Raw genomic sequence first — 26,112 nt, 5'->3', positions numbered from 1 at the left:
TCGAGCTAGGCTCGTTAGAAATTTGGCTTGCTGGAGCTTTGTTCACGAACATACTCGTTTGAATTTTATGTCTAAGTTCGAGCTTGAACGGGTCTAAATCGGGCTTGATTAAATAAACGAGCCGAAATTTATCGTTAAAAATATGATTTGTTCAAATTTTAACACATGATGAAATAATTAGTACTTTTTACAAATATGTATGAATAAAATATTTATAATTTTTTCAAGTTTTAATTGGCCGTGAAAAAACTTATAAATGGACTTAAACGAGTTGTTCATGAACGCTACCGAGTCGAACATGATGTTGTTCGAGCTTTGTTCATTTATTTGATGAGCTTAAGATTTTTGTTCAAGCTTGTTTGTTAGCTTAACAAACGAGTTTTGACCGAGCTTGTTCGCGAGTAGTTCACGAACGTATCAACTCATTTACACCCCTAACAGCGACACAGCGACGGTGGTGATGGCAGCTAAAATCCATAGCAGTAAATTAGAAAATTAGGCTTGAAAGATAGAATTGCAAGATAATCACAAGATACCTGCCGAAAACCAATTGTGCAAAAAAAATAAATTCAATTCCCCAAACTTAATTTATTTATGCCCAAATTGAATAAAAAACCCACCATTATCACCACCCAGCCAAATCACCACTCGCCGCACCTCCCTTGCCCTTTCCCGCCGTCCGCAAAGCTTCCCCAGCCCCGAAAACCCCTAAAAAATTAGGGGGAGAGGGTGGATTTTTAGGGGTTTTCGGGGATGGGGAGAAGTTTTTTGGGGGAGGGAAGCTTTGCGGGCGGCGACGAGGGGCAAATTCTCGGCTTATAAAAAACTATATAGCAATTTAGAAAAAAAATGAAGTGAGAATCAATTTAGAAATAAGTCGAACCGAACGTATGAAGATAGCCGAAGAAGATGTAACTAAACAATTGTTGGTCCTTGCTTGAGTTGTCGATCAGGTTCTGTTTATGGTGTTGGTCCGTGTTGATCCGGCTCTGTTGATGGTGGTGGAATGACAAGAAGTTTCTTGGCAAAGGCTGCTAGTATGAATGGGGGTAAAACCAACATTGCTAACATCATTGCACGAAACCAACCATTGTATCTGAAATTTGTGCCCATTTTATATCTCACCCTCCCAACTTCAGGTGCCTGAAACGTGTCATGCTGATTTTGGTTTGTAGAGACATCTTCACCACAATTAATGTTAACCCCACCGAATTTAGTGAAGATGACACCCTTTATTGGTTAACACCAGCCTCTAGGTTACTGTTACGACATGATGATGATGAGATAAGCTATGCTCCTATGATTCTTATGCAGAATCATCCTCAATTATTAGCCGCGATGCACCATCTCAGCTCTGCCATCAAAGAGGGTGGAATAGAGTTTGAGATGGCTCATGGACATCATATATGGGAATTTTTACTTAGAGATCAAGAAGTTAATAGGGTGTTCCATGATAGGTTGGAATGTAAAGCAAAGATTGGGTTCAAGGCTATCACGTCATTATATAAAGATGTATTTGCAGATGTTAAATCAGTTGTAGATGTAGGAGGGGGAACTGGTGCAGTTGTAAATGAGGTTGTGAAGGCCTTTCCTAATATCAAAGGCATCAACTTTGATCTGCCTCATGTTATTGCCATTGCTTCCCAGTATGATGGAATTGCTCACGTTGAAGGTGATATGTTTGAGGCCATTCCTGATGCTGATGTTGCAATCTTGAAGGTAATTAAATAATGCAGAACTTATTGTTATAAAGGAAGATATTACTACTTGCTGGGCTAGAGGAATCCGCTTCCTTATGCTCAAGCTCTAGAACCCGTCATATACTACATCGATCATGCCCTGTCCAACATTATTAATGATGTTGTTAAACTTTTGCAAAAGGACTAGAGTGTTATGCTTCACGTCAAACGCCACGCTAATAGAATTGCTCATGGTCTTGTTGAGATAGGTAGAATGCGAACTGATGATGAGATTGCTTATCAATTCTTCTCCCCTCATACTCTTTCCAAGACATAATTCGAAGCTAATTTTTTTGTATTTTCAGTACTCTAGTTTTATTTTCGCTTGATTTCTAATTCTATTTTTATTTTAGTACTCTAGTTTTCCTTCCTGTCATGGCTGATCAAGGTTAGATTTTTCTCGATACATATGTTCAAAAATTAAACTTAATCAATAGTATTTTTCAAAACTTGTAGAACATATGAACGTAGAACATCTAGGTTGGTTTTGAATCAAACTGACCTTAGCTATCACTACTATTATAATCATCGATCAAATTTGAAATCTAGATGAACCAAAGCTCATATAAACGATGTTCCTTTTTGTCACAAAAAAAAATCAATTCTTATTTAAAGGCAAAATAGAAATTAATATTGCATTAAGGACAAAATTCCAAAATTTTACAAGAATTTACTTTTCTACATGATAGAGAATCTTCATTAACACTACACCACAATTTTAATTAAGCCTTAATACAATTAATTAAAAAAAGAAAAAGAAAAAAAAACCCTTAAACTCCGCACTATATCAGTAATTTTCTTTTAATACCCTTACTTAGCAAAATAAAAACACTTTATTAATTACTACTTCCTAATATCCACTACTTCCGCTACTTAGCAAATTAGAGTGTACTCTTATTACTCTTTAAGTCTTCAATCGTTTGCAATCGGAACATTTCGCAGGATTAGTATGAAACAGAGAACCTTGATGATCAAACAAGCGTATGACATCCTACTCATTATCTTGACTTTTTCTTGAGTTATAATTGCTACGTAGTACAGCACAACCATCACCCCCGAAACTTAAATAACACAATAGAGGAGGATACGAAAAGTATGCCAAGTGTTGATTAGTCATGGACCAACCAACCAAGTTGTGGGAAACATTTAAAATAACGAATAATTTTACGTTATTTGTTAATTTACAATTAATTTTACGTTATTTGTAATTTACGAATAATTTTACGAATACCATGTTAAAAATGGGCTTAGGCCGTACCCGCAAACCATGAGAGAGAGTCCACTTCACAAGTCCAAAGGAGGTTCCACCCAAATCATATGGCAATAGACGGAGTAGCCCTTTAGCATTATAAAGTACTCAACTCTCTCTTGTTCAACCAATGTGGGATACTTATCATGTGGTGATACTTAGGATATCTATTTTCCAACACTTTCCCTCACATGTAAGGACCCTTGATCTTTGTCTCATGTGATTTTTTGGGCTAAAGTGTTTCTTCACTCCTCCTCACATGGAGCAACTCATGACTTAGTGAACTTTAGCCATTTAAGGTCTCATATCGTGAACTTGGCTTTGATACCATGTTAAATACGGGGCTTAGGCCATAACTGCAAACCAAGAGAGAGAGTCCACTTAACAAGTTCAAAGAAAGTTCCATCTCAAAACCATATGCCACTAGGAGGAGTAGCCCCTTAACCTTGTAAAGTGTTTAACTCTCTATTCTTCAATCAATGTGGGACACTTACCATATGGTGATACTTGGAGGTCTATTCTTCCACATGATAAATATTATAGTCATGATAATATTTGTCAAAGATTAAAATAACATTTGTATATATTATGTATCCTTATTGTATTAGGTTACGAGTATTGTAAAACTCTATGTATATTGATCAATGGTACATACTCCAGATTGAAGAGTTTTCCCAAAATCCAACATGGTATCACATCCTAGGTTTTAGATCCAGCTTCCAAAATTTTTATTTTTTTCCTTTCTTTTTGCATCTACCCAGATACACTACCTTTCCGCACCTCTAGTGCATTCCTTTGACGTTCTAGCATGGCCAAAGACGACGAGAATCCCTCACCTCCACCACCGCCCCCACTGTCGTCAGATTTTCACCCAGCCTTGACCGTCAACATTAAAAATGCGATTCCCCTTGTTCTTGATTATAAGAGAGTCCAATACACCAATTAGGTGGAACACTTTTAGAATCACGCTTGTGCTTACAATGTGTTAGATCACATTGATCCTACCGTTACTCGTCCAACAGAAGTTTCGGACGCTTTATGGCAGCCCCTTAGCCTTATAAAGTGTTTAACTCTCTATTCTTCAACCAATGTGGGACACTTACCATGTGGTGATACTTGGGAGGTCTATTCTTCAACATGATAGATATTATAGTCATGAAAATATTTGTCACAGATAAAGATAATATTTGTATATATTATGTATCCTTATCGTACTAGGTTACGAGTCAGGGCCGTCTCCGGCAATTCGGTGGCCGTGTTCTAATTATAAAAATGGGGCCCTTAAATTTTTAAAGGACTACTTATAAAAGGTTATTAATATTATTATTATTATAAAATGACTTTTTTTGTTTTTTCACAACCAGAATCATATTTCCAGATTGAGTCAATTCTTCAATTTTTTTTTTTTCTTTTACATTTTTCACAACCAGGATCATATTTCCTAATTTTAGGAGCCATAATTAAAAAACAACAATTTATATTTCAGAATTAAAAAATTATGTATAAATTAAAATAACAATAATATATATATAGATACTGCTCTATAATCAAGTAATCAACCTCTGTACTCCACTACTCCAGATCCACCGAACAAGAACAGTTCGCCAGAATTTTAAGTGTTTCCATTAACGTTTTTTCCACCTTTTGAATTGAGTAAAAATTGAAAGAAAACTGAAGATTGTAATATTTTGTGGGTATTGCTTGATCTTGAAATTGGTATAAATAAATAAAAATTTGGCCATTAATATCAATTGAATCGTCATTGATTCTGATAAGAGTATAAATTGCTCTTCAATTTTGCCTAAAAATAGAGAAAAAAATTGGAGATAATTAGTCAAATTAGCCGTTTAGGAGTGATAATTATTCAGTGAATTTAATTTTGTTTTGGAAATCAAAAGGCAAAAGTCAAAGATTGAATTTTGGATAGGAAGATTTTTTGGGTTTTGGTTTCAAAATGGAGGTTTTTACGAGGAAGAAGATGAATAGGTAAAGTATATTTTTTTATATATATAAGTCAGTATTTTTTTAAAAAATTATGGGCCCTTGATTTTTTGGGGCCCGGTTACGTGTGTGAGAAAAACCCGGCTTAAAGTCGGGCCTATTACAAGTATTGTAAAACTCTATATATATTGATCAATGGTACACACTCCAAATTGAGGAGTTTTCCAAAAATCCAACATGGTATCACAGCCTGGGTTTTAGATCCAGCTTCCACAATTTTTATTTTTTTCCCTTTCTTTTTGCATCTACCCGGATGCACTACCTTTCCGCACCTCTAGTGCATTCCTTTGACGTTCTAGCACGGCCAAAGACGACGAGAATCCCTCACCTCCACCACCACCCCCACTGTCGTCAGATTTTCACCCAGCCTTGACCGTCAACAACATCAAAAACGCGATTCCCCTTGTTCTTGATTATGAGAGAGTACAATACACCAATTAGGTGGAACTCTTTAAGAGTCACGCTTGTGCTTACAATGTGTTAGATCACATTGATCCTATCGTTACTCGTCCGACAGAAGTTTCGGACGCTTTGTGGTAGCGCCTTGATGCAATCGTAAAGTAGTGGATATAAAGCACAATCTCAACCGACCATCTTGAAACCATTTTGGCTCTAAGGTCGACCGCTCAAGCAACTTGGGATCGTATCAAACAAATATTTCAAGAGAACAAGAACACTAGGCCAGTGTACTTGAAAATCAATTCAATATGCTTCACCTTAGAAATTTCTCTAATATCACCGCATATTGTCAACAACTTAAGAGCTTATTTGATTAATTAGCAAACATTGATCAACTAGTCTTGGAGAAAAAGATGGTGATTCGTCTTGTGTATGGTCTCACAAACATCGATTTTAATACGGTGGCGACTATGATTCAGAAAACCGACCCATTAACCTCCTTCAACACTGCCAGGTCTCGTCTTCTTCTCGAAGAATCACGCCGAGCCAATGACCAAGGTAAATCACAACAGTCATCTTTTGTCGCACAACAAGATTCGGACCTTTCCTAATCGCAGCCTTCATCTTAGTCCGACCGTGGCTAAAGTGGCAGAGGTGGCGGTGGGCGTGGGGGTCGCACCGGTGGTGGTAAAAGCGGCGTAGGAAAGGGTCGAGGTAGGGGTCGTGGGAATAGCAACAATAGTAAATCCTCTAATTCCTCGCAACAGAATTAATCACGACAACAATCTTAGTGGGCTCCCCAAAACTTTCAGCCAGCTTATCAAGGCACACCATGGCCGGCCCAACAGTGGCCTGGGAACTAGGCCTCTACTCCCTGCCCATATCCCACTACACTAGGCCCAATTGGGCAACCCATGCGGCAACCTACACCAAGTGGCCAGTCCGCCCCCCGTGGCCCGCCTCAATAAGCTTACTTCATTGGACTAGCCCAATATGGTCAGTTGTACACTCCAATTGAGCTTGGATCGGCGTTCTCAACCATGAGTTTAAAAAATAATGACAACAGATGGTACATGGAATCGGGTGCAACATCTCATATGACACATAACGTAGGTGTTTTAATGTCTAAGGGCAAGTGTTCCAATGTCTTTGATATGAACATGTCTTGAATTGCGTCTCTCATAGAGTGCTTGTTACCGTGCCTGAGAATCATGAATGCTAAGTGAGTGATGGACCACATGATCCAAGATTGCCCACATTGATTCAAAAGAATGAAAAAGAAAAAAATGAAAAAAGAAAAGAAAAAAAAAATAATAACGTTGAAAATAAACTTGCAAAATTCAAAATTTTCAAATTCACAATTATACATCTTGGGGGCTTCTCTCGGATCTTGAGTCTTTTACCCTTTTCTTCATTAAACCAATATCTTAACTACGTTACAACCCTCAGAAGACCTTTTTGAGGTGTATATACTTGTGCGAAGTTCGGCTAGAGCTACGTTCGACCTGATTCCTAACGGATACGTAGGCAACCTCACATTGAGGTGCGACCATATTCACATTAATATTTATACATGATCAAGTCAAAACATTTCCAATGCTTATCCCTACCCATATAGAGCTAGACTTGGGGGTTTGAACCCACATCATCTAGTCTACCCAGCGTAAAGAGTCACCATCTCGACTCTTCTCACATTTCTTTCCATCACCATAGCCTTTGTAGCCAGCCTTAGTATCATATTCACACACTTCTTCCACACATACATATCCATACATCCTTCCCTTAGAAACCCTTTATCATGAAATCTTGTTCCCTTACTGTGCATGTTTCATCATCTTTCAAGACAACATCCAAAGAAACATTGTATATTTACTTAGCTTCTAGAGCTAAGCAATATTCATTGTTTCATGCATTGCATATCGTGTTTATCTCCCTGAACTAAGCAATACTCAGCAATCACCATTGTATACGTGCTTGGCTTCTAGACTTAAGAAACTTTCAAGATGGTTTATTTATTTTTCACATAATACATATGATGCTTAGTTTCCTGACCTAAGCAACATGCATTGTCAACAAACTACCGCGCTTAGCTTCACGGCTTAAGTGCATTCATTGATCGTGTCACATGATGTAATTGTCCTTAGCCTCCTGGCCTAAGAACATTCATCATGCATACATTATCTTCAAGAAAAGCAATTCAATTCGACAAATAGAATATTCATGCGATTTACCTTACTTTTCTCTATTTCCTCAACGAGGAATTTCAAAATTTCTTCCCATTTTCATATTTTTTCTTTTAGGGAAGTTCAAAAACTTTCTCAAATTTTTTCTCATCGAAGGAAGTTCGAAAACTCTCACTTCTTTTTTCAAGTCTTTCTTTTTCGGGAGAAAGTCGGTACCCTCCACTCATGACAAAAATGACAAAATTTATTTTTGCTTTTGCATTTTCATTTGCTTGTATCTGTACACACAATCAAATCATACACATACTCAAGTCATACATATGTCATGGAAAGTCAAGTCAAGCTTGGTCAAGTCAGTTCGTCAAGTCAATCACAGTATATGCGAGTCCTTTGGAAAATCCCATTTAGCAGGTCTCAGATACAACCCACGTTTGGGGATAAGTGAACCATTTACAACCCACGTTCGGGGATAAGTAAACCATTTACAGCCCACGTTCAGGGATAAGCGAACCATCTACGGCCCACGTTCGGGGATAAGCGAACCATCTACAGCCCACGTTCGGGGACAAGCGAACCATCTACATCCCACGTTCGGGGATAAGCGAACCATTTATAGCCCACGTTCGGGGATAAGCGAACCATCTATGGCCCACGTTCAGGGACAAGCAAACCATCTACGACCCACGTTCGAGGACAATCGAACCATTATCATTTTTCAAACATTTAGTGGTCATCTCCCAAAGCGAAGACAATTCATGGCGCAAGGTTGTTGTCGATACACAGAGACTTGCAATCTCATCATCAGACAAGTTTTTCCTCAATCATAGAAAATTGTCGGTCGTTGCCACTTCTCAAGGAAAAGAAGCCATCGATTATATTATCTATCAACATTCCTCAAGCTTGGAAAATATCACAACAATCTTCATCCGGTGGATTTCTTCAGGCATACAAAACTACAAAACTCATTTGTCACCGATACACTGGTGTCATATACTATTGAACATATTCGTCACCGATACACTGGTGTCATATAAGCACTCTATCTCTTCTCTTTTATCTGTGGAACTAATGTTTTTCTACAGGTATCGGCGTATACAAAGTGATTTAGGATCGCAGAACGTTTTAAATCATTCTCCGTCCCAATTGACTACTTTGACTATCGTTTTCGAAACTGATGTTTCTACAAACTCAGTCAAAGTGGGGGCTTCTGTAGACATTTAAAAATGTCTCCCCGAAACCAAACCCGATGATGAACAACCTTTCACCACCATTATTGGGCGGGTTGAGTATTTAATCTCGGGAGTGCATAAAGTCCATGTTCAATCAAACCTATCTCACAAAATAGTCAACGGATCAGTCCTAATGTTTAGTTAAAGCATAGTCCAATTCATCTTGGCCCAAACCCCTTTTTATTCCTTTGGTATTATTTATTAATTGAGCCCGATTAATAAATAATAAACCCTAAAACCTAAAATTAGCTCGGAAATCTAAAGCGGCGCCTAAAACACCACGTGCTTAATCATTAAGAATTAGGTTAAAAATGAATCTAGACGTTTTTAGGGAAAACACAAATACCGCGTCACGACACACACACCGTGACACGGTATCCAGCGCTACATCGCGGTATTGCGTGCCGTGACACGGTACACGCACCGTGACGCGGTGCCCAAGTAGGGTTTCTTCGCGGCGCCTCTTCATTTCTAGGGTTCCGTGGATCCCTTGTTCATTTCCTCTATAAATACCCACCTCATTTTTGTAGTCCGGGGGCATCAAATAATTCTCTCTTTTCTCTTCTATGTTCTAGCCTAAACACTATCTTAGCCTACCCTATTCTCTCACAATACTTTCCTTAAGCACTCCAAGGAGTCTGTACTTTACCCGTAGTTCTACTCTCAAGCTAAGGCGTGAAAGGTAGAATTGTTTGAGGGTTTTGGCCCCAAATTAACTTTATTTTATTTAATTTAATTTCCATATTTGTTGTTGATTAATTTCCTTGAAGTTACTAACGCGTTTATTATTTTGCAGTTGCAAACAAACAAAACCAAAGTAAGGAATCATGTTCCTTCTATTTCTATTATTTTTCTAACGATTTTGGTCATGTTTGTCATATATTAATTTTTGGATTTATTGTTAAATTGCTTCCAATATTAATGTTAATTTTATTATATTTATTGATCACCATATTGCATGTTTAAAGGGAACATGTAATTGAATATCACGCCTAATAAGATAATTTGGACAACCGGTTTAGGTTCCTTTTTAATCTTGTTATTTAATCAAGTGATCACAAATATTTTAGAATTATGTTTGCATTAATATTCAACCAATTTAGCATAATAATAGTTTGGAGCAAATTGAATATATATTTTGTTTGAATGCCTTTGAGATCGTAGGTATCACTTTTCACAATAAGAATCAAGTAGAGGCCAATACGGGCGAATGTGACTCCCTGACTCACTTCGCACTACCATCCCCGATCATCCTTTCGTGGTTCTAAACCATATGGAGTTAGTAATCTCATGGATTATGAATGGGGTGCAACTTTCACGGGTCAATCGTTGTTGCCTAACGTTGTCCCTTATCGTGGTTGCCTTAAATTATTCGTGAACGGTTTACAAGTTCCTTAAAAATTTGTTGGCGGCTCCCTACTTTCCCTGTCCCTAATTCTATGTCAATTCTCACTTCCTATGAGTGCCAAGCATATTCACAACATGCTTAACATAGGCGCGCTTCGAACAACACCTACAGTTACTCATCCACTTCCAAAATCAACTTCACCTGTTCTAATACAACACTTAGAGAATTCTCATTAGATGAAGTTCGCTCTTTGTATTCATCATCATCAAAACTCTTAAGCTTCAACGGGGAGGCATTGATGTGGTGGTTCAGAACGATAATGAGACTGTCTTAAGAGCTATCAAGAACAAAGAGCAAGGCTGCAACTCTTTCCATTTACTGTTAGATGATATTGTTATGGTTGCAAATTCGTTTTTGTCCATTGATTCATTTGATTGATTTTGGATTAGAAGGAAGGGAAATAATGTGGCTCATTGTCTTGCACATGAGCCTCCTTGGGTTATTGGCAGCAAAGTTTGGCATGAATCTTTTCCTTAAAATGTTTGTAATTGGTCTTGAATAATTTTTCTTTCAATAAGAGTAGTCCTTATTCCTATGAGACTTTCTTTCAAAAAAATAAAAAAAAATAAAAATAAAAAATTTTACAATATAATTTTGTAAATATTTTTTGATAAATATATGTTGTTTTAGTTTTCTGCTCTTTGCACATATTGTCATAATTTTATTGTAATTCACTCTACCCTCTTATTTGTCTTCTTATTTAAGAGTTTTGAAGACTAAAATTTTTTATTTTTTATGTACGCAGTTGGATGTATGCTAACAAAAATGAAATCCCCCTTCCACATATCTCATTCTCCCAACTTACAAAAGGCACACAACTAAGATAACCACATACGTTTTCTTGACATCAGCCTCATTTCTCTCTCTAACCCCCATTCTTATCCTCCACCACCTCCACCGCCCCACCTTTACTCAACCCCTGCTCGCCGACAACTGGTGCTCTTCGCCTAGCCGTCGCCGGAGAGCCCAATTCTCCTGTCCGTTTCCTTTCTAGTTTTTTATTTTTCGTTTTTTGCTCTGTGGGTGAAGAATTCAGAGGTCCTCTTCGGTGGTTTCGTTTTACCGGGTTCATCGTCAAGTGTTTTGCGGCCGGCTAGCTTCAACGAATTAAGAACCAAAGGCTAGTCTTAACGCCGCCGTCGAAAGGAATTTCGTTAATTAATTCTTGTTGGTAAAGATGAAGTTAAGGTTAGCTAGGGTTTCCTCGCGTATCCAAGGTTAGGTTCAGTGAGGGGTTCTTTGTGTTGCCATTGATGATTGTTCTTGGTGTTGGGTTGATTTTCTGCCGGTGAGGTTTTATTAATTTTTTCGTTGCTTTTCCTCTGTTCTCATGTAAGTTTGAGCTTGTTTTCGTTTAGTTGTTGTTTTTGGTTTTGTTTTGGTTTATTTAGGAGCTTGTTTCCTTTTAGTTGTTTTTGGTGTTGCTTTAGTGTATTTATGTTGCTATTGTTTAAGTTGCTTGTTTTGTTGGGTGGGTTTTGGTTTTTAAATAATCCTCTTTCTCAGCTTGGTCTTGAGTTAGAGTTCCTTAGAATAGTTGTAGCTTTGGAAGTTAACGAAGTATTGTCGTGGTCTTTTGAGCCTTATTGGTTGGTTTTAAGGGTTGTAAGATTAAGTTTTCCCTTATTAGTTGGGTTGGTGATACTACAAGTAGCCTTGTCGGGGTGTGTATGTGTACCCCTGGTAGTTAATACAATTCTCCAGGGGTGAAGTTATTTGCGCAGGTGGATGGTTTTCCTTGTATATGGAGATTGCAGGAGGAGTGTGGTTTTGAGGGAAGAGTTTGGTTTGCGGGTCTTGTTGCTAGGTTGTGGGATGATATAGGAATTCAAGCAATTACTATCACCCCTTTGTTAATTTGGGTGATGACAAGGTTAGTCATCGCTGTTAATCAATATCTTGAAGGAGGCTACCCATCTTTGATGTTTGGGTTAACCAAAGTCCTCCATTTTCTTGCATTCTCTGTTGGTAGAGTTGCAAGAAGAGAACCTCCATTTGGATGCACGGTTTCTCATAGAGTCGTTAGGATATATGACTCTATAGGTTTGGTTCCCATACTCCTAGGATGCAGATATGCTTTTCAATCCCTAGAAGTGGAGTGGTGTCACAGGTCCGCTTTTCAGCAATAGGGTGCATATTTCAGGCTCTTCCGTCTCCCAATAGTTTCCATCACGATTTCCCTTCGTTGTCAATGCCAGGTCGGGTTCTCTTTATTGTTTATGATCTGCGCTCTTGGTCCATCTCGACTGTTTCAGTCAATTCGGCTTCTCTTGGTCCACAATATGGATGTGGTTTGGTTTTCTTGGTTGTCCGGGCTCCGCAGCTATTGGTGTGCTGCAAGACCTTTTCAGTATTTTGTTCTCTTCGTTCAACCTGTAATAGTGCTTAGTGTGTGTAGGTTGTTTTGTGTTCTTGTATTAGTTTATGTTTAGGTTGTAATTATGTTTTTCTTTAATAGTATCTTTTGTCAAAAAAAAAAAAAAAAAAATTACAAAAAGGCATAAGCAATTATATTGTTGTTAAAAGTCAGAGAATTAATAAATGACCTACCATGCATGTTCACAAATTACATGTCTTTAGTCTAGCCTGATATTATTGTATTGAACTTTACTCAAATATTTATTAGCCATGATATCTTATTCGTATATGTAACATGAGACCTGAATTCTATTGTTCTTTTGCAATGAGTAATTTTATACACTAACCCTCTATAGTTACAACACTCCATACAACCAAGAATGATGATGTCTATCATTTTATACACTATTTACCCTACGAAGGAGTGTTGTACTAGCTAGATGGGCTTAATGAGGGACTCATTAGCATTGACCCTTGCGTTGGGGGATAAATGTCTCTGAATGGCTACAAAAGGTTAAGATTGTCATCCAAGAATGCAATGAGAAGTACTCGAAGAATGAGATAAGGTTTAATCTTTTAGCCGTAATTAAAATTAAAAAAAAAAAAACAAGTAAGCCTATATATTGTGGAGCTTAAGAAGTGCCTGAGAAGTTGAGAGTGAATTTTACAGCAAATGCACAATCAGGAACAACATGGGTATCGGAAAACACTATACTTAAAGAACTTAATAGGGGTGCCAGAAAACAGGAACTTTGAATTTTGAATTAGTCTATATATATGCTTGGTTTAAGCTGGTTTAGTTTACATCCAGGGAAAGTTAAATTTGGTAATGGGAGATGAAAAATCAACAATAATTGTGATGTAGAATAATTATAGGTAGAGAGAGAGCTTTTCATACCAGGGGAGTAGTGAATATTGTTCGATCTATGTGAATTTAGTTTAGCTTTCTTAATTAATTTTCTCATATGCACTTAATTTTCTGCAAACAAAAGGGTAAATTGCATAACGGAGCATTTTCTTCAACAACTAATCACCATCATGGAAGAGAAGAAGACAAGACTAAGCTACATACTCATTCATACTGTTGTATACTTTTATAATGTATTTTAATGATTGAGATTTTGTGTTTTTTCTTGTGCAATGAATTTGATTTAAGGTGTCATAACTATGATGAAAGCACATTAAACTTCACCGAAGGAGACCAGTGCCTCTACTCTTCCACCGCATTGAGGAGCTACTTGTAGTGACATGCAAGGGATGTTGTGAATGGTGGGAGGCCATAGTATTCTACCTATTCATAGAGTGATCGTTTGATCGATATAGGATATGTACTCTCTCTTTTTATTCTATATATAGTTAATAAAGAAGGGTGACTTAGGTTTCTTACATATACTTGTATATATTTCTTGGGAGTTAACAGTCTTATTTTGTTATGTCTTGTTTCTCCGTACTAATAATGTTATGCCCCTTACATATATATTTGTTGGGAGTTATGTCGATGTAATTTTTCTTTGATCTCATATATATATTTATTTACGGAGTACTTAACTTGTAGGATTTTTTTTTTTTTTTTTTTTTTTTTTTTTTTTTTTTTTTTTTTTTTTTTTTTTAAATGGCGGTACTTAAATTGTAGTTATTGAATTAGCAATTTAATTAATTTTTATAAATTGTTTACTCTTGGAGATACGGTTTCTTATTGAATCAGTTTGTCTATAATAAAATACTAGATGAAGCCCGTACGATGCACGGTTTGTTTGAATTTTCTGAAATATATTTTTTTGTATTTATGTGCTAAAATTTGTTGCATATTTAGATAAAATTCTTAATATCAAAAGATAATATTTTATATTTAATTAATTTAAACTTTAAAATATCATTTGTCAATTTTGATTACGTGGCATTTGAATTATTTAATTGTAAAATATATTAATAATCTCTTATTTAATTGGCTACAACTAAACTTTATAATCCTACGTGGCGCGCTAAGAAAATTAAATCCTACGTGGCTCTCTAAAAACTCGGTAAAAAACTCCCCTTTATATATATATTAGATTAACTGAGAGAGTTAACTAGTCCTTCGGATTATTTTTATGACGTTATTGATTTGCAAGAAATGACATTTCTTTTATACAAGTATATATTTTCAATTCCAAAAAAAAAAGTTTCAGACTTTCATCGTTTCTAAGGTTTAATTCTTGAAGTGAGTCACTTTATGATGGGCCAACCGGCCAAAGATACTTCTAATAAATAAACATCTGGGCTTAATGAAGATATGTTGCTCTTATTTATGGCAAATTTTAAGATGCACCATGGTGCACCTATTTCTAGGTGCACCACGCCTATATTTTTGAACAATCAGTAAAAAAATCTGAACAATTACAAATTTTGAACATGTAGTAAAAACATCTGAACATCGCAAATTTTGAACATTTAGTAAAAAAATCTGAACAATTGCAATGCATCATGCCTATACTTTTGAACATTTAGTAAAAGAAATTTGAACAATCAAGAATTTTGAACATTTAGTTAAAAAATCTGAACATCACAATTTTGAACATTTAGTAAAAAATATGAACAATCGCAATGCACCACGCCTATAATTTTGAATTTTTAGTAAAAAAATATGAACAATCAAGAATTTTGAACATTTAGTAAAAAAATCTGAACAATCGCAAATTTTAAATTATTACGAGCCAGACAAATTTTGAACTGACTCGTAATAATTCAATAGTTTTGTAATATAAACTGAACATTTAGTGTATACAAAATGAACATTTCTTGATAAAATATGAACATAAAAATTGCATGTTTATGTTCAATTTTTGTGACGTGTTCATAATCTTTTTACTAAAATGTTCATTTTCATTTTTTGTAAAATGTTCAATTTTTTTTACCAAATGTTCAAAAGTATAGTTGTGGTGCACCTATTTCTAGGTGCACCATGGTGCACATAATACTAATTGCTTATTTATTTTATACTGGGTCTAACCAATTTTAATCCAAGGTATGGCCACTAATATTGGCTTCTCGTTATAATTATGAATTAAAAAATCACATTTTTTTTGTTTCGGGTTATCATTTTTTCCCCTTTTATGGTCTCAATCATTAGAAATTATTCATAAAGTCTCATTTTTTTTTTGGAAGAATTCATAAAGTCTCATTTCTATGTTCATATTTATAAAAACCATAAATGAAATTTGCAAAATATATAATCGCTAAATGTTTAATAACCGAGTACGCATAAACTTACTCACGAAACTTACTCTAATTTTAAATGCAATTTACTTTATCAACATGTACGTTCACTAATTAATCTACATTTTTTCATAATTACCTAGATAAACCTACAAATTAGCCAAAAGAAATCGCATTTCCGATCTCACACACTAGCAACATTACATTACTTCGCGTGCAACACGGGCATAGCACCGCCCTAGTGTCTGCCAAAATTTGTTTATTTTTTATTAACCTCCGTAAATTCTCCAAGTTCAAATGAAAGTGAGATGCAAAAAAAAAAAAAAATGTTGTATTGTTGAATGCGTGTTAGAAGACAATTGACAGATTTTTCTAACCGTAAAAAACAAGTAAGGAAGTTGTACTTTAAATAATGTATTCTTGCCGTAACAAAAGAGCTAGTAAGCCTCAAACTTACACGACGTACCGAACAAGTTGCATAAAGACTCAGCGATCCGACGTTCCGAACAATGCAAGTTGGTGTTTGTACTATGCATAAAGCGATGAATGTCAAGTTCCTATAATAGACTTGACTCCTCTAGTACATTTTATATTGATTGGTCTATAATTAACTTGAACTCCTCATCACTACTACTCGCTCCTTGATATTAAAACCACCAACTTACAAAGAACAATACGAGTATAAAAATCAACTACATTTATCTCTCTTTCGATAATTTATTTTGTGATAGATTCAAAACTATATTAAAATAAATTATATATATTATGTTTTGATTGTTTGATTTAACCGAATTTTAACCATATGTGTATGATAATCTATATTAAAAAAAGAATAATATCAAGTTGGGTTTTGTTAGATTCGTAATATTATATATTTTATTAATATATAATCTTAATTACAAAGTTAAAGATAATTAATTTTAAAAAAAATTGCACATAAAACGACAATTTGAACTTATTTTTTTATAATCTGATCATGATATAATTTATACTTATTTTTTCTAAAATAAGTAAAAATAAGGTGAATGAAACCTAGCCGAAGTATAAGAAATTTGTTAACTAACAAATTGTACCTTAGTTTAATAAATTAAAAGACTGAAAGTGTTTGTACATTGAGTTAAAAAGTCATCTCATATATATTTTTTTCCTAATATATACTATGTAACATTTTGGGTCATTTTTTTTAAAAAAAGACAACCTTTAATTTTTATAACTTTTTCACTATCCTATTAATACAGGTTTATTTAGGATTTAATTTTTTTAAAAAATGGATTATCTTAGTAAATGGAACATTAATTAACCAAAGTTTTGTTATCATAATTATTAATTTATTACTGAGTGCTACATATTAATCAAATGTGTATGTAGGCATTAAAGCTTTATAATTAACGCACATTAAAAATAAAAAAGGGATTTTTTTTTTTTTTTTTTACTTTTACAACCAAAAAAAATACGAATTTGTTTTTTTTTTTTAACCACCAAAACATCTAAAATTTTTATTTTACCAAAAAAAAAAAAAATTCTAAAAATTGTTTTTTATCACCTACCATTAAGAAAACAATTAAATCTAACGATGTTAAAAAAAATAAAAAATAAAAAACTTCAATTTTTTATGTGCGAAACATGTTCTTTATAGGTTTAGGGGACATTTTAGTCCTTTAGATCCAATTTGAGGTCATAATTGACAAAAAAAAAATGATCGAAAATGCCTCATTTTGCATATTTTACGCAAATCGAGAAATTTTTAGTAGGAAAAACGAGCCATTTACAAATATTTTGTTAATTATGACCACAAATTGGATCCTTAGGACCAAAACGCCCCCCAAAATCCCTAAAAGCATGTTTTTGGCACAAAAATCGAAGAAGTTAAAATTCCTTGTAGTTTACCGATTTTTTTTTTATACATGTGGCCTGGTAAAAAACAATTTTTTTTTTTGTAAAATAAAAGTTTTAGAACTTTTGGTTGAAAAATAGAAAAAGTTGAGTATATATCAAATACTCAAAATAAGCTAACCTTTACCCAATAGCTCAAAATAAGTCAAATTTTTAATTAACTAAGAATAAGTTTTACTTTATAGAGTATGTTTTTAACATGAGTCTTGACCGGTTGGAAATGGGTTGAACAAGTTATTGTGACACATGTTGCAATTTTATTGGTTCGGCTTATTATTTTATATTTTTTTTATTTTTACTTATTATTTTATAAAATGTTTTTTTTTTCTTTTACTCCTTTCTTTCATCTCCTTCTACCGTAGCCGATCCCCTTGTCTCTCCTACCACCGTCACCTTCCCTCCTCCCCCATCACAATCCATTTCTCTATTCTCGATTCCTCGCCACCTTTCACATCCCTTCCTCTCTCCTCCCTAAAGACTTCATCAACCACTCTTCAATCTCGCTGCTAAACACTGCCTAGCTAACCACCGCAACCAAACTCCTTCTCCACCTAAGAATTAATGGATGAGACAAGGAGATACAATCAGTAGCCCACTAATTAAATCTAAAAATAGCTATTTTAATATATATAAAAATAAAAATTACAAATATTCATAATTTATTTTTATCTATAAGTAAACACCCATGTTATTATATTTTTGTGCACTTCGAAAAATCACAATTTTTTACTTAATTCGTTATTATTAAAAAATTTACTATTGTTGTGGGTTTTTTTAGCCCATGACCATGAGTGTGTGAGGAGTAGACGTCCATCACATTACACAAAAAAAAGTCAACTTGACTTTCATGCAAGTCTTCTCACTTTTCCATTAAATAAAATTAAAACAAATAAATTACAATTTTAAACCTTTTACATATTCAAACACTCTAAACCTATTAATCTCTTCAAACCTTCTTTCAAAAAAATTAAAAAAAAAAATCTCTTCAAACCTTGTAATAATTGTGCATATACCAATGGCAGGATTTACAGGGTACCCTTTCTCTAACAATTTTCCAACCCCATATGGCTTCGGCTCTCCTCCATCCTCGGCCACTCCTACTAGGCCATCATATGGATCATCATCTTTTTCTACCCCTTCTCACTCCTCAGCCACCAAACAAACCAACGACAAAGCAACGATCAAATCGATTGTTGAAGCCGTAGAAAAACTAGAGAAAACCGAGGGATTTCCTCCAGACATATTGAAACAAATCAAACAAGAGCTAAAAAAGATGTACCCTAATATATCTTTTAACTCTACTCAAAATAATTCTCAAGGATCGGACGGTCCTACTACTACTAATAATAATAATTACACTTTTCCTAACAGTAATAACTTATTTATTAATAGCCAACAAGAGTTTTACAATAATCATCTTGCTAGTTATCAACATCATATGATGAGTGATCAACCACAGGTTGCTCAAGCTCAGGCTCAGGCTCAGGCTCAAATGATGCAACCATACTACATGAATACGTTAGGAATTACAGGAACAACTCCTGGAATAAGTCCTAATTATTATGGTAATCCTTACCCAAGTTACCATAGTAACATTAATGTGCCTCAAAATGGTGCTACGATTTCGACAGTCGCGAATACAGTGCAGATGATGCTTGAGATGATGGGGAATGGTGCCGGTGGATTAATTGACAGCGCCGCCAACTTGGGAGGGATCGGAGCCACTGGTTTTGGAAGTGAAGGTTTTAGCGCCCTCAGGTAATTGTATAATAATTAAATTAATTATTCACTTGGCTAATCGCTAATTTATTTGATTATTTATGTATGTAACACAATATAAGGCTAGAATGTCCTAAACGGCTAAGCCTATATGTGCATGCTAACATGATACTTTTTGGTGTGAATTTGTGCAGTTTCCTTGGCGGTATCCTTGGTGGCTTTGGCTTTTGATTTTACTTGAATTGGCAATTTTAAATGTCAGTTCCTTTTTCTCTTTTAGTTAATGTAATGTCAACTAATCTCTTTCTCTTCTTTAGTTTTCAATCAATATAGATAATACTTTTTGAATTTCCATAATGATTTTTCTTGGAAATTATACAATGTTATTGTTATCTTTTGAAATGGAAGGTGTTAACTTTTGTTAGTCTCAATTTTATATTTTTTTTGGCTCCAATATGTGACTTATTAAAGTTTGATCGATGATTTTCATAAATCTCTCTTATAATGAAGAGGATTGGTTTATTAAAAGGGAATTTCCTTTCCCTTCCATTTCGCTATATGTCTTATTCACACAAGGAAAGTTATATTACTCACTTTCCTCACCTCCCTTTTCCTCAAATATTCCTATCCAAAAAGCATGCACAGAGTTTTCAATACAATTAAGAAATCAACCAAGAGAGTTGATCATGTCTAAACTACCCTAGCTCAAAAATTGCTCAGGCTTGGAAAAAATTATTGGGGCCAAAGTTAGGGCTCGAGCCAACCCGACTTTTATCATTATTCCCCCCCCCCCCCCCCCCCCCCACTTTTGGACAACCTAAAATTTATGTTTTTAAGTTATTTTTTTAACCAAACTAAAAATAGACTAAAAATCATGCTCTTTTTAGCACAAAATAGCAGGTTTGAGTATAAACTTTTGGCCTGAATTTAACTCCCAATTCAGCTTGATTATTTTAACCTGAAACCGGCCAACTTTTTTAACCCGCCCTGTGATCATGTCTAATAAAATTGATAGCTCAATGAGTCAATGTTTGTTGACTTTGAGAGTTTACAAAAAGCAACTCAATTTCAAAACATACACATGCTAGTTTTCTCTAGCTTGGTTTTAAAAAACTTGACCTTAACTATATAACTACTGCTATCATCAACATCAATCCATTTAATTCCTAGATGAACCAAAGTTCATGGAATAATCTCTACAACTTTTGCCAACTTCTAAAATCATGCATTACACAAAGAAATCTTTTAACAGGCAAATCTCTTCATACCCTTTACCTAAAATCTATAATTCCACCTTCAATCTATCTTTCCAACCACTTCATCATTCTGTACTCAAAATGCCGACGCATTTCTGCAGCGCGCAACGTTTTCGACGCAACACCATACCCAAATGTCTTCTCTTACAATGCCATTATTGCTGCATATGTTAAAGAGGGTCAAACTCGGATTGCCCACCAACTGTTCGACGAAATTCCTGAACCAGATATTGTGTCCTTTAACACCCTTATTGCTGCTTATGCTGAACGAGGGGATACATGGTCTGCATTTAGACTTTTTGATAGAATTAGGGAGATGGGTGTTGATATGGATGGGTTTAGTTTGTCTTCCATGATTTCGGCTTCGTGTAATGGTTGTTTATTGATTAGAGGGTTGCATTGTTTGGTTGTTAAAGGAGGGTATGATGTTTTTTATGCGTCGGTTAATAATTCTCTTGTTAGTTGTTATAGTAAAAATGGTTTTTTGGAGGAGGCTAAGAGGGTGTTTTGTGAGATGAGTGGGAGGGAAGACGAGGTTTCATGGAATGCTATGATCGTTGCGTATGGACAGCATAAAGAAGGAAAGAAAGCTCTTGAGATGTTTCAGGAGATGGTGAAAAGGGATATGTACATTGATATGTATACTTTAGCTAGTGTACTGACTGCATTTACGAGCTTAGAGGATCGGTTAGGTGGGCTTCAGTTTCATGCTCAGTTGATCAAAATGGGTTTTGGCTCGAACCCACATGTTGGGAGTGGGCTGATTGACTTGTATTCAAAATGTGGGGGGAGTATGTCAGAATGCAGGAGAATATTTGAGGAAATTCCAGAGCCTGATTTGGTTCTGTGGAACACTATGATCTCTGGATATTCTCAGTTTGATGAATTATCTGAACAGGCTGTTGCATGTTTTAGAGACATGCTGCGATTTGGTCATCACCCAGATGATTGCAGCTTTGTTTGTGTCATTAGCGCATGCTCAAGCTCGCGTTCCCCTTCTCATGGAAAACAGATTCACTCATTAGCTTTGAAGTCCGACATACCATCAAATCGAATAGCTGTAAACAATGCTTTGGTAGCAATGTATGCGAAATGTGGAAATCTACATGATGCAAGGCGGTTGTTTGATGAGATGCCAGAGCATAATGTTGTCTCTATAAACACCATAATTGATGGTTATGCTCAGCATGGGTTTGGGAGTGATGCATTGCAGCTTTTCAATTGGATGCTTGAAACTGATTATACACCCACGAATATAACCTTCATATCTGTTCTTTCAGCATGTGCACACACAGGGAAAGTGGAGCAAGGCCAGAAATATTTTGACATGATGAAGGAGAAATATGGGATTGTTCCTGAAGCAGAGCATTACTCTTGCATGATTGACATGCTGGGTCGGGCTGGGAAACTATGTGAAGCTGAGCAGCTGATTGAGTCAATGCCGTATAACCCAGGTTCTATTGGCTGGGCAGCTTTGCTTGGGGCCTCCAGAAAATATGGCAACATCAACTTAGCTATTAAGGCAGCGAATCAATACCTTCTGATGGATCCTTCAAATTCTACTCCATATGTCATGCTAGCAAACATGTATGCTGATGCTGAAAGATGGGAGGATTATGCAAAGGTCAGGAAGGTTATGCGAGATAAAAATCTTAGAAAGAAACCAGGTTGTAGTTGGATTGAAATAGACAAAAAGATTCACACTTTTGTTGCTGAAGATGCTTCACACCCTATGATAAGAGAAATATATGATTACTTAGAGGAGATACTATTAAAGATAAAGCATGCTGGTTATGTGCCAGATCTACGATGGGCATTGGTGAAGGATGATGGAGCAGGAGATGCAGAAAAGGAGAGGATGTTGGTTCATCACAGTGAAAAACTAGCGGTTGCATTTGGGCTTCTGTCAACTAAAGACGGAGATCCTATACTTGTAGGAAAGAACCTAAGAATATGCGGTGATTGTCATAATGCTATTAAGCTTATTTCTGCAGTCACCGGAAGGGAGATAACTGTCAGAGATACCCGAAGATTTCATTGCTTCAAGGATGGAAAATGCACATGCAAGGATTACTGGTAGCACTTGCCAATATTGTTACCTTCTTGTTGTTTAGTATGATGGCACTTAATTTGAAATTTCTACAGCAACATTAATATTGGATTATAAGGAGAATCTTTTCTTATTGGCTGATATTGTGCCGGTTACTGATTTAAGGTAAAGATTGTTAACCAGTAACGTAATTTATTTGAAATTTTACATAAGAAGATAGTTTTTTGACACATATAGGGGACACAAGCTTTAATTCTGTTTCATTTAAGTTGAAATGCAGACCCTTTCTTGCAGACATTCAAAAAAGAAAAATATAAGTATATTTTTAGCTTGCCTCGGCTTGCATTTTCTTTTTCTTGTAGTCCATCTTCCTAGCCTTTGGAGTGTGAGTTTCCTTGGCTGGCCTACATCAATTCAAGTGGGATTAAATATAATGAGCACTGTCTTCCAATTCAAGACTTCAATTTTGTCAGTTTGCTCTACTTTTACATGCTAACATGGTCCGAGGTTGTACTGAGAATTTCAGTGCTTTATAACCAAATTCTTCTTGTTTTACTTCCAGTTGGCAACTCTTCAGTGACCCATAGCCTCCAATAAATTAGCTGATTATGTGAACATTAATTTTGCTAAAAGATAATCATAAGTAGAATCCTTGATGAATTAAGTCATGACATATAGGTTTTTGAGGATTAGCCCTCGAGAATTGATATGAAAGATTCCTGCTATCTTCGTATTCAGTTATTTTTGCGGTGTGGCAAACATTGTTGAAGTAGTTTTGTGTTGACAGATATATGGAGATTGGGGAGCAAAAAGCTAACTGGCTCTTCTGTGTGTTGTACTTGGAGATGAATTAATTCTCATATTTCTAGCGAGTTAAATCACTAGTGATAGCATTATAGCATTGTTGGAGATATTTACAGGAGCGGCATGCCTACACTCATGTTTACAGCAGAAGGGGAAGTAAAGCAGGCTTATTGTAACAATATACGAAGTCTACCCTGGTTAGTTCCTTACCACTCTGGTGTGTTTACTAAGTAGAAAAAACATTTTATCCTCAGATTGCTTGCTAAGTTCAGTGGTGTGTTACCAATGAAACCTGTGAATATGTTATATGTATTTTTAGAGATCAATGAAACTCTCAATTCTAGATAGAAGAATAATTGAACTCAAAACAAGGTCCTTCAGTTTGCATTATTTTGGATAGAAATCAAAAACCTGATTTTTGTTTAGAACAATAAAAAACCTGATTATGTCAGCCTGTCAGGTGTAGTTACTGGATGGTCTATGCAAAATAAGTACAGTACATGAATTAGAATTGAATGAAAGTTTGAAAGTCTTCACTAGTTAATAGGTTACGTCTTGTAAAATGTTACTGATATTGGCACATTTAAGCTAACTAGTAACTTCTGTGCTTATCTTTAATAAATTTTGTAAAGAGGAAGTAACTTGTGTGCTTCAAAATTGAAACGAATTTTGCTGTGAATTTTGAGTTTTATGAAAGTACAAATTTAGTCGATGGATATTGAGTTTTATGAAAATGAAATAAGGTATTTATAATTCCTTTCAGACGGTAGGAGAATATGTCCCAGGAGCATAATCCTGTTGTAGGCGAAGGGCCTCTGGAGACATTAGTCAGAATTACTTTTGCATTTGTGGATTCCATGGCCCTTAAATGTATTGTGGAGCTTGGCATTGCTGACATCATCCATGTCCATGGCCATCCAATCAGTGTATCTGAAATTTGTGCCCATTTTAAATCCCACCCTCCCAACTTCAGGTGCCTGAAACGTGTCATGCAGATTTTGGTTCGTAGAGACATCTTCACCACAGTTGATGTTAACCCCACCAAATTCAGTGAAGATGACACCCTTTATTGGTTAACACCAGCCTCTAGGCTACTGTTACGACATGATGATGATGATATAAGCTATGCTCCTATGATTCTTATGCAGAATTATTAGCCGCGATGCACCATCTCAGCTCTGCCATCAAAGAGGGTGGAATAGCGTTTGAGATGGCTCAAGGACATCATATTTGGGAATTTTTATCTAGAGATCAAGAAGTTAATAGGGTGTTCCATGATGGGTTGGCATGTACAGCAAAGATTGGGTTCAGGGCTATCACGTCACTGTATAAAGATGTATTTGCAGATGTTAAATCGGTTGTAGATGTAGGAGGGGGAACTGGTGCAGCTGTAAATGAGGTTGTGAGGGCCTTTCCTAATATCAAAGGCATCAACTTTGATCTGCCTCATGTTATTGCCATTGCTCCCAAGTATGATGGAGTTGCTCATGTTGAAGGTGATATGTTTGAGGCCATTCCTGATGCTGATGTTGCAATCTTGAAGGTAATTAACTAAAACTACTCCATATTGTATATCAATATGTATTTTTTCTATAATTTGAGGATTGAATAGTGTTCGAGAAGGCTCATGGTCCTGCTTCCAATGCAATATATTTGTCATTTTGATCCAAAGTAGAAGCTGTTCTACATCAGTTTCACTTTGTGACATCAATACAAAATTACAGACTTCTACAAACTAAATTAAATAAATCTCAAAGTATGTTCTTCATTCTATTAATTGCTGTTGAAATGGCGCTTGTGAATCACCCAAATTGCTGCCTTTTTTTTTTATTTGTTTGGTAGTAGAATCAGCTGATGTTCAGTGTACCTGACAGGTGAGCATCTACTGATTCCGGTGTGCTCATCTGTATAAGTTCATATAATCTCAAAACATGTAATTGAATGTATTTATGAATGGCTTCATCATCAAGTATGTTTAACAATCTCTATTCTGTCATTCTGGTGTTGCAGTCAATTCTGCATGATTGGAACAATGAAGATTGTGTGAAGATCCTGAAGAGCTGTCGAAAAGCAGTACCAGAAAAGAAAGGAAAGCTGATTTTGTTTGAATTAATACTTCACCTAGAGGGGGAAGAGTCAATGGAAGGCATATTACTTGCATCAGACTTAATAATGATAACGCATACTGGCGGGGGTAAGGAAAGGACAGAGCCTGAATACAAATCTTTGCTACAAACTGCAGGATTTCCTCGTTACAGACTACTCAGTAACCCTGGAATACCATCTATCATTGAAGCTTTTGAAGAATAAGTAACTACCAACTCTTTAGTGTTAGAGAATAATGGGCAAACCATATATATTTTCATAATATAAAAGGCTTCATTTACTACATTATTTTTCTTAGAAACATTTCCCTTATGTATTGATTAGTGATTTCTAATTTTCTACGACAGGTTTCTAATAAACTTCACAAAAAGTTCTGCCCAGCTTCACATTGAAATAAACTGCATTTGAGTAAATTAATGAAATGTGGTGTACTATATATATATATATATATATTGATAGAGACTTTCTGTTTAAAAAATTTCTTCTCTTTTGATTGGCTGAAAAACTCAGAATTTTCTTCTCT

At 35.5% G+C, this 26,112-nt stretch overlaps 1 protein-coding gene and 3 pseudogenes across 1 annotated transcript; all 4 read left to right on the top strand.

Annotated features, from left to right (window-relative positions):
• The first annotated feature begins 1,086 nt into the window (after positions 1–1,086).
• On the top strand, positions 1,087–2,016 carry LOC145588935 (desmethylxanthohumol 6'-O-methyltransferase pseudogene; annotated as a pseudogene).
• A 16,556-nt stretch (positions 2,017–18,572) lies between these two features.
• Positions 18,573–19,804, top strand: LOC145587916 (uncharacterized). The gene is made up of 2 exons (XM_081644567.1): positions 18,573–19,412; positions 19,568–19,804. The coding sequence occupies exons 1-2, from the start codon at positions 18,670–18,672 to the stop codon at positions 19,602–19,604; spliced, it is 780 nt and encodes a 259-aa protein (XP_081500693.1). The 5' UTR covers positions 18,573–18,669; the 3' UTR covers positions 19,605–19,804.
• Positions 19,805–20,527: 723 nt separating this feature from the next.
• LOC145587915 (pentatricopeptide repeat-containing protein At3g49710 pseudogene) lies at positions 20,528–22,816 on the top strand (annotated as a pseudogene).
• Positions 22,817–24,259: 1,443 nt separating this feature from the next.
• Positions 24,260–25,899, top strand: LOC145587914 (desmethylxanthohumol 6'-O-methyltransferase-like; annotated as a pseudogene).
• The last annotated feature ends 213 nt before the right edge of the window (positions 25,900–26,112 follow it).

The sequence above is a fragment of the Chenopodium album genome, chromosome 17 (assembly GCF_948465745.1).
Source record: "Chenopodium album chromosome 17, dcCheAlbu1.1, whole genome shotgun sequence".
Classification (NCBI taxonomy): Eukaryota; Viridiplantae; Streptophyta; class Magnoliopsida; order Caryophyllales; family Amaranthaceae; genus Chenopodium; species Chenopodium album.
The sequence above is the reverse complement of the archived record's forward strand: the minus strand, read 5'-3'. Positions and strand labels throughout refer to the sequence as shown.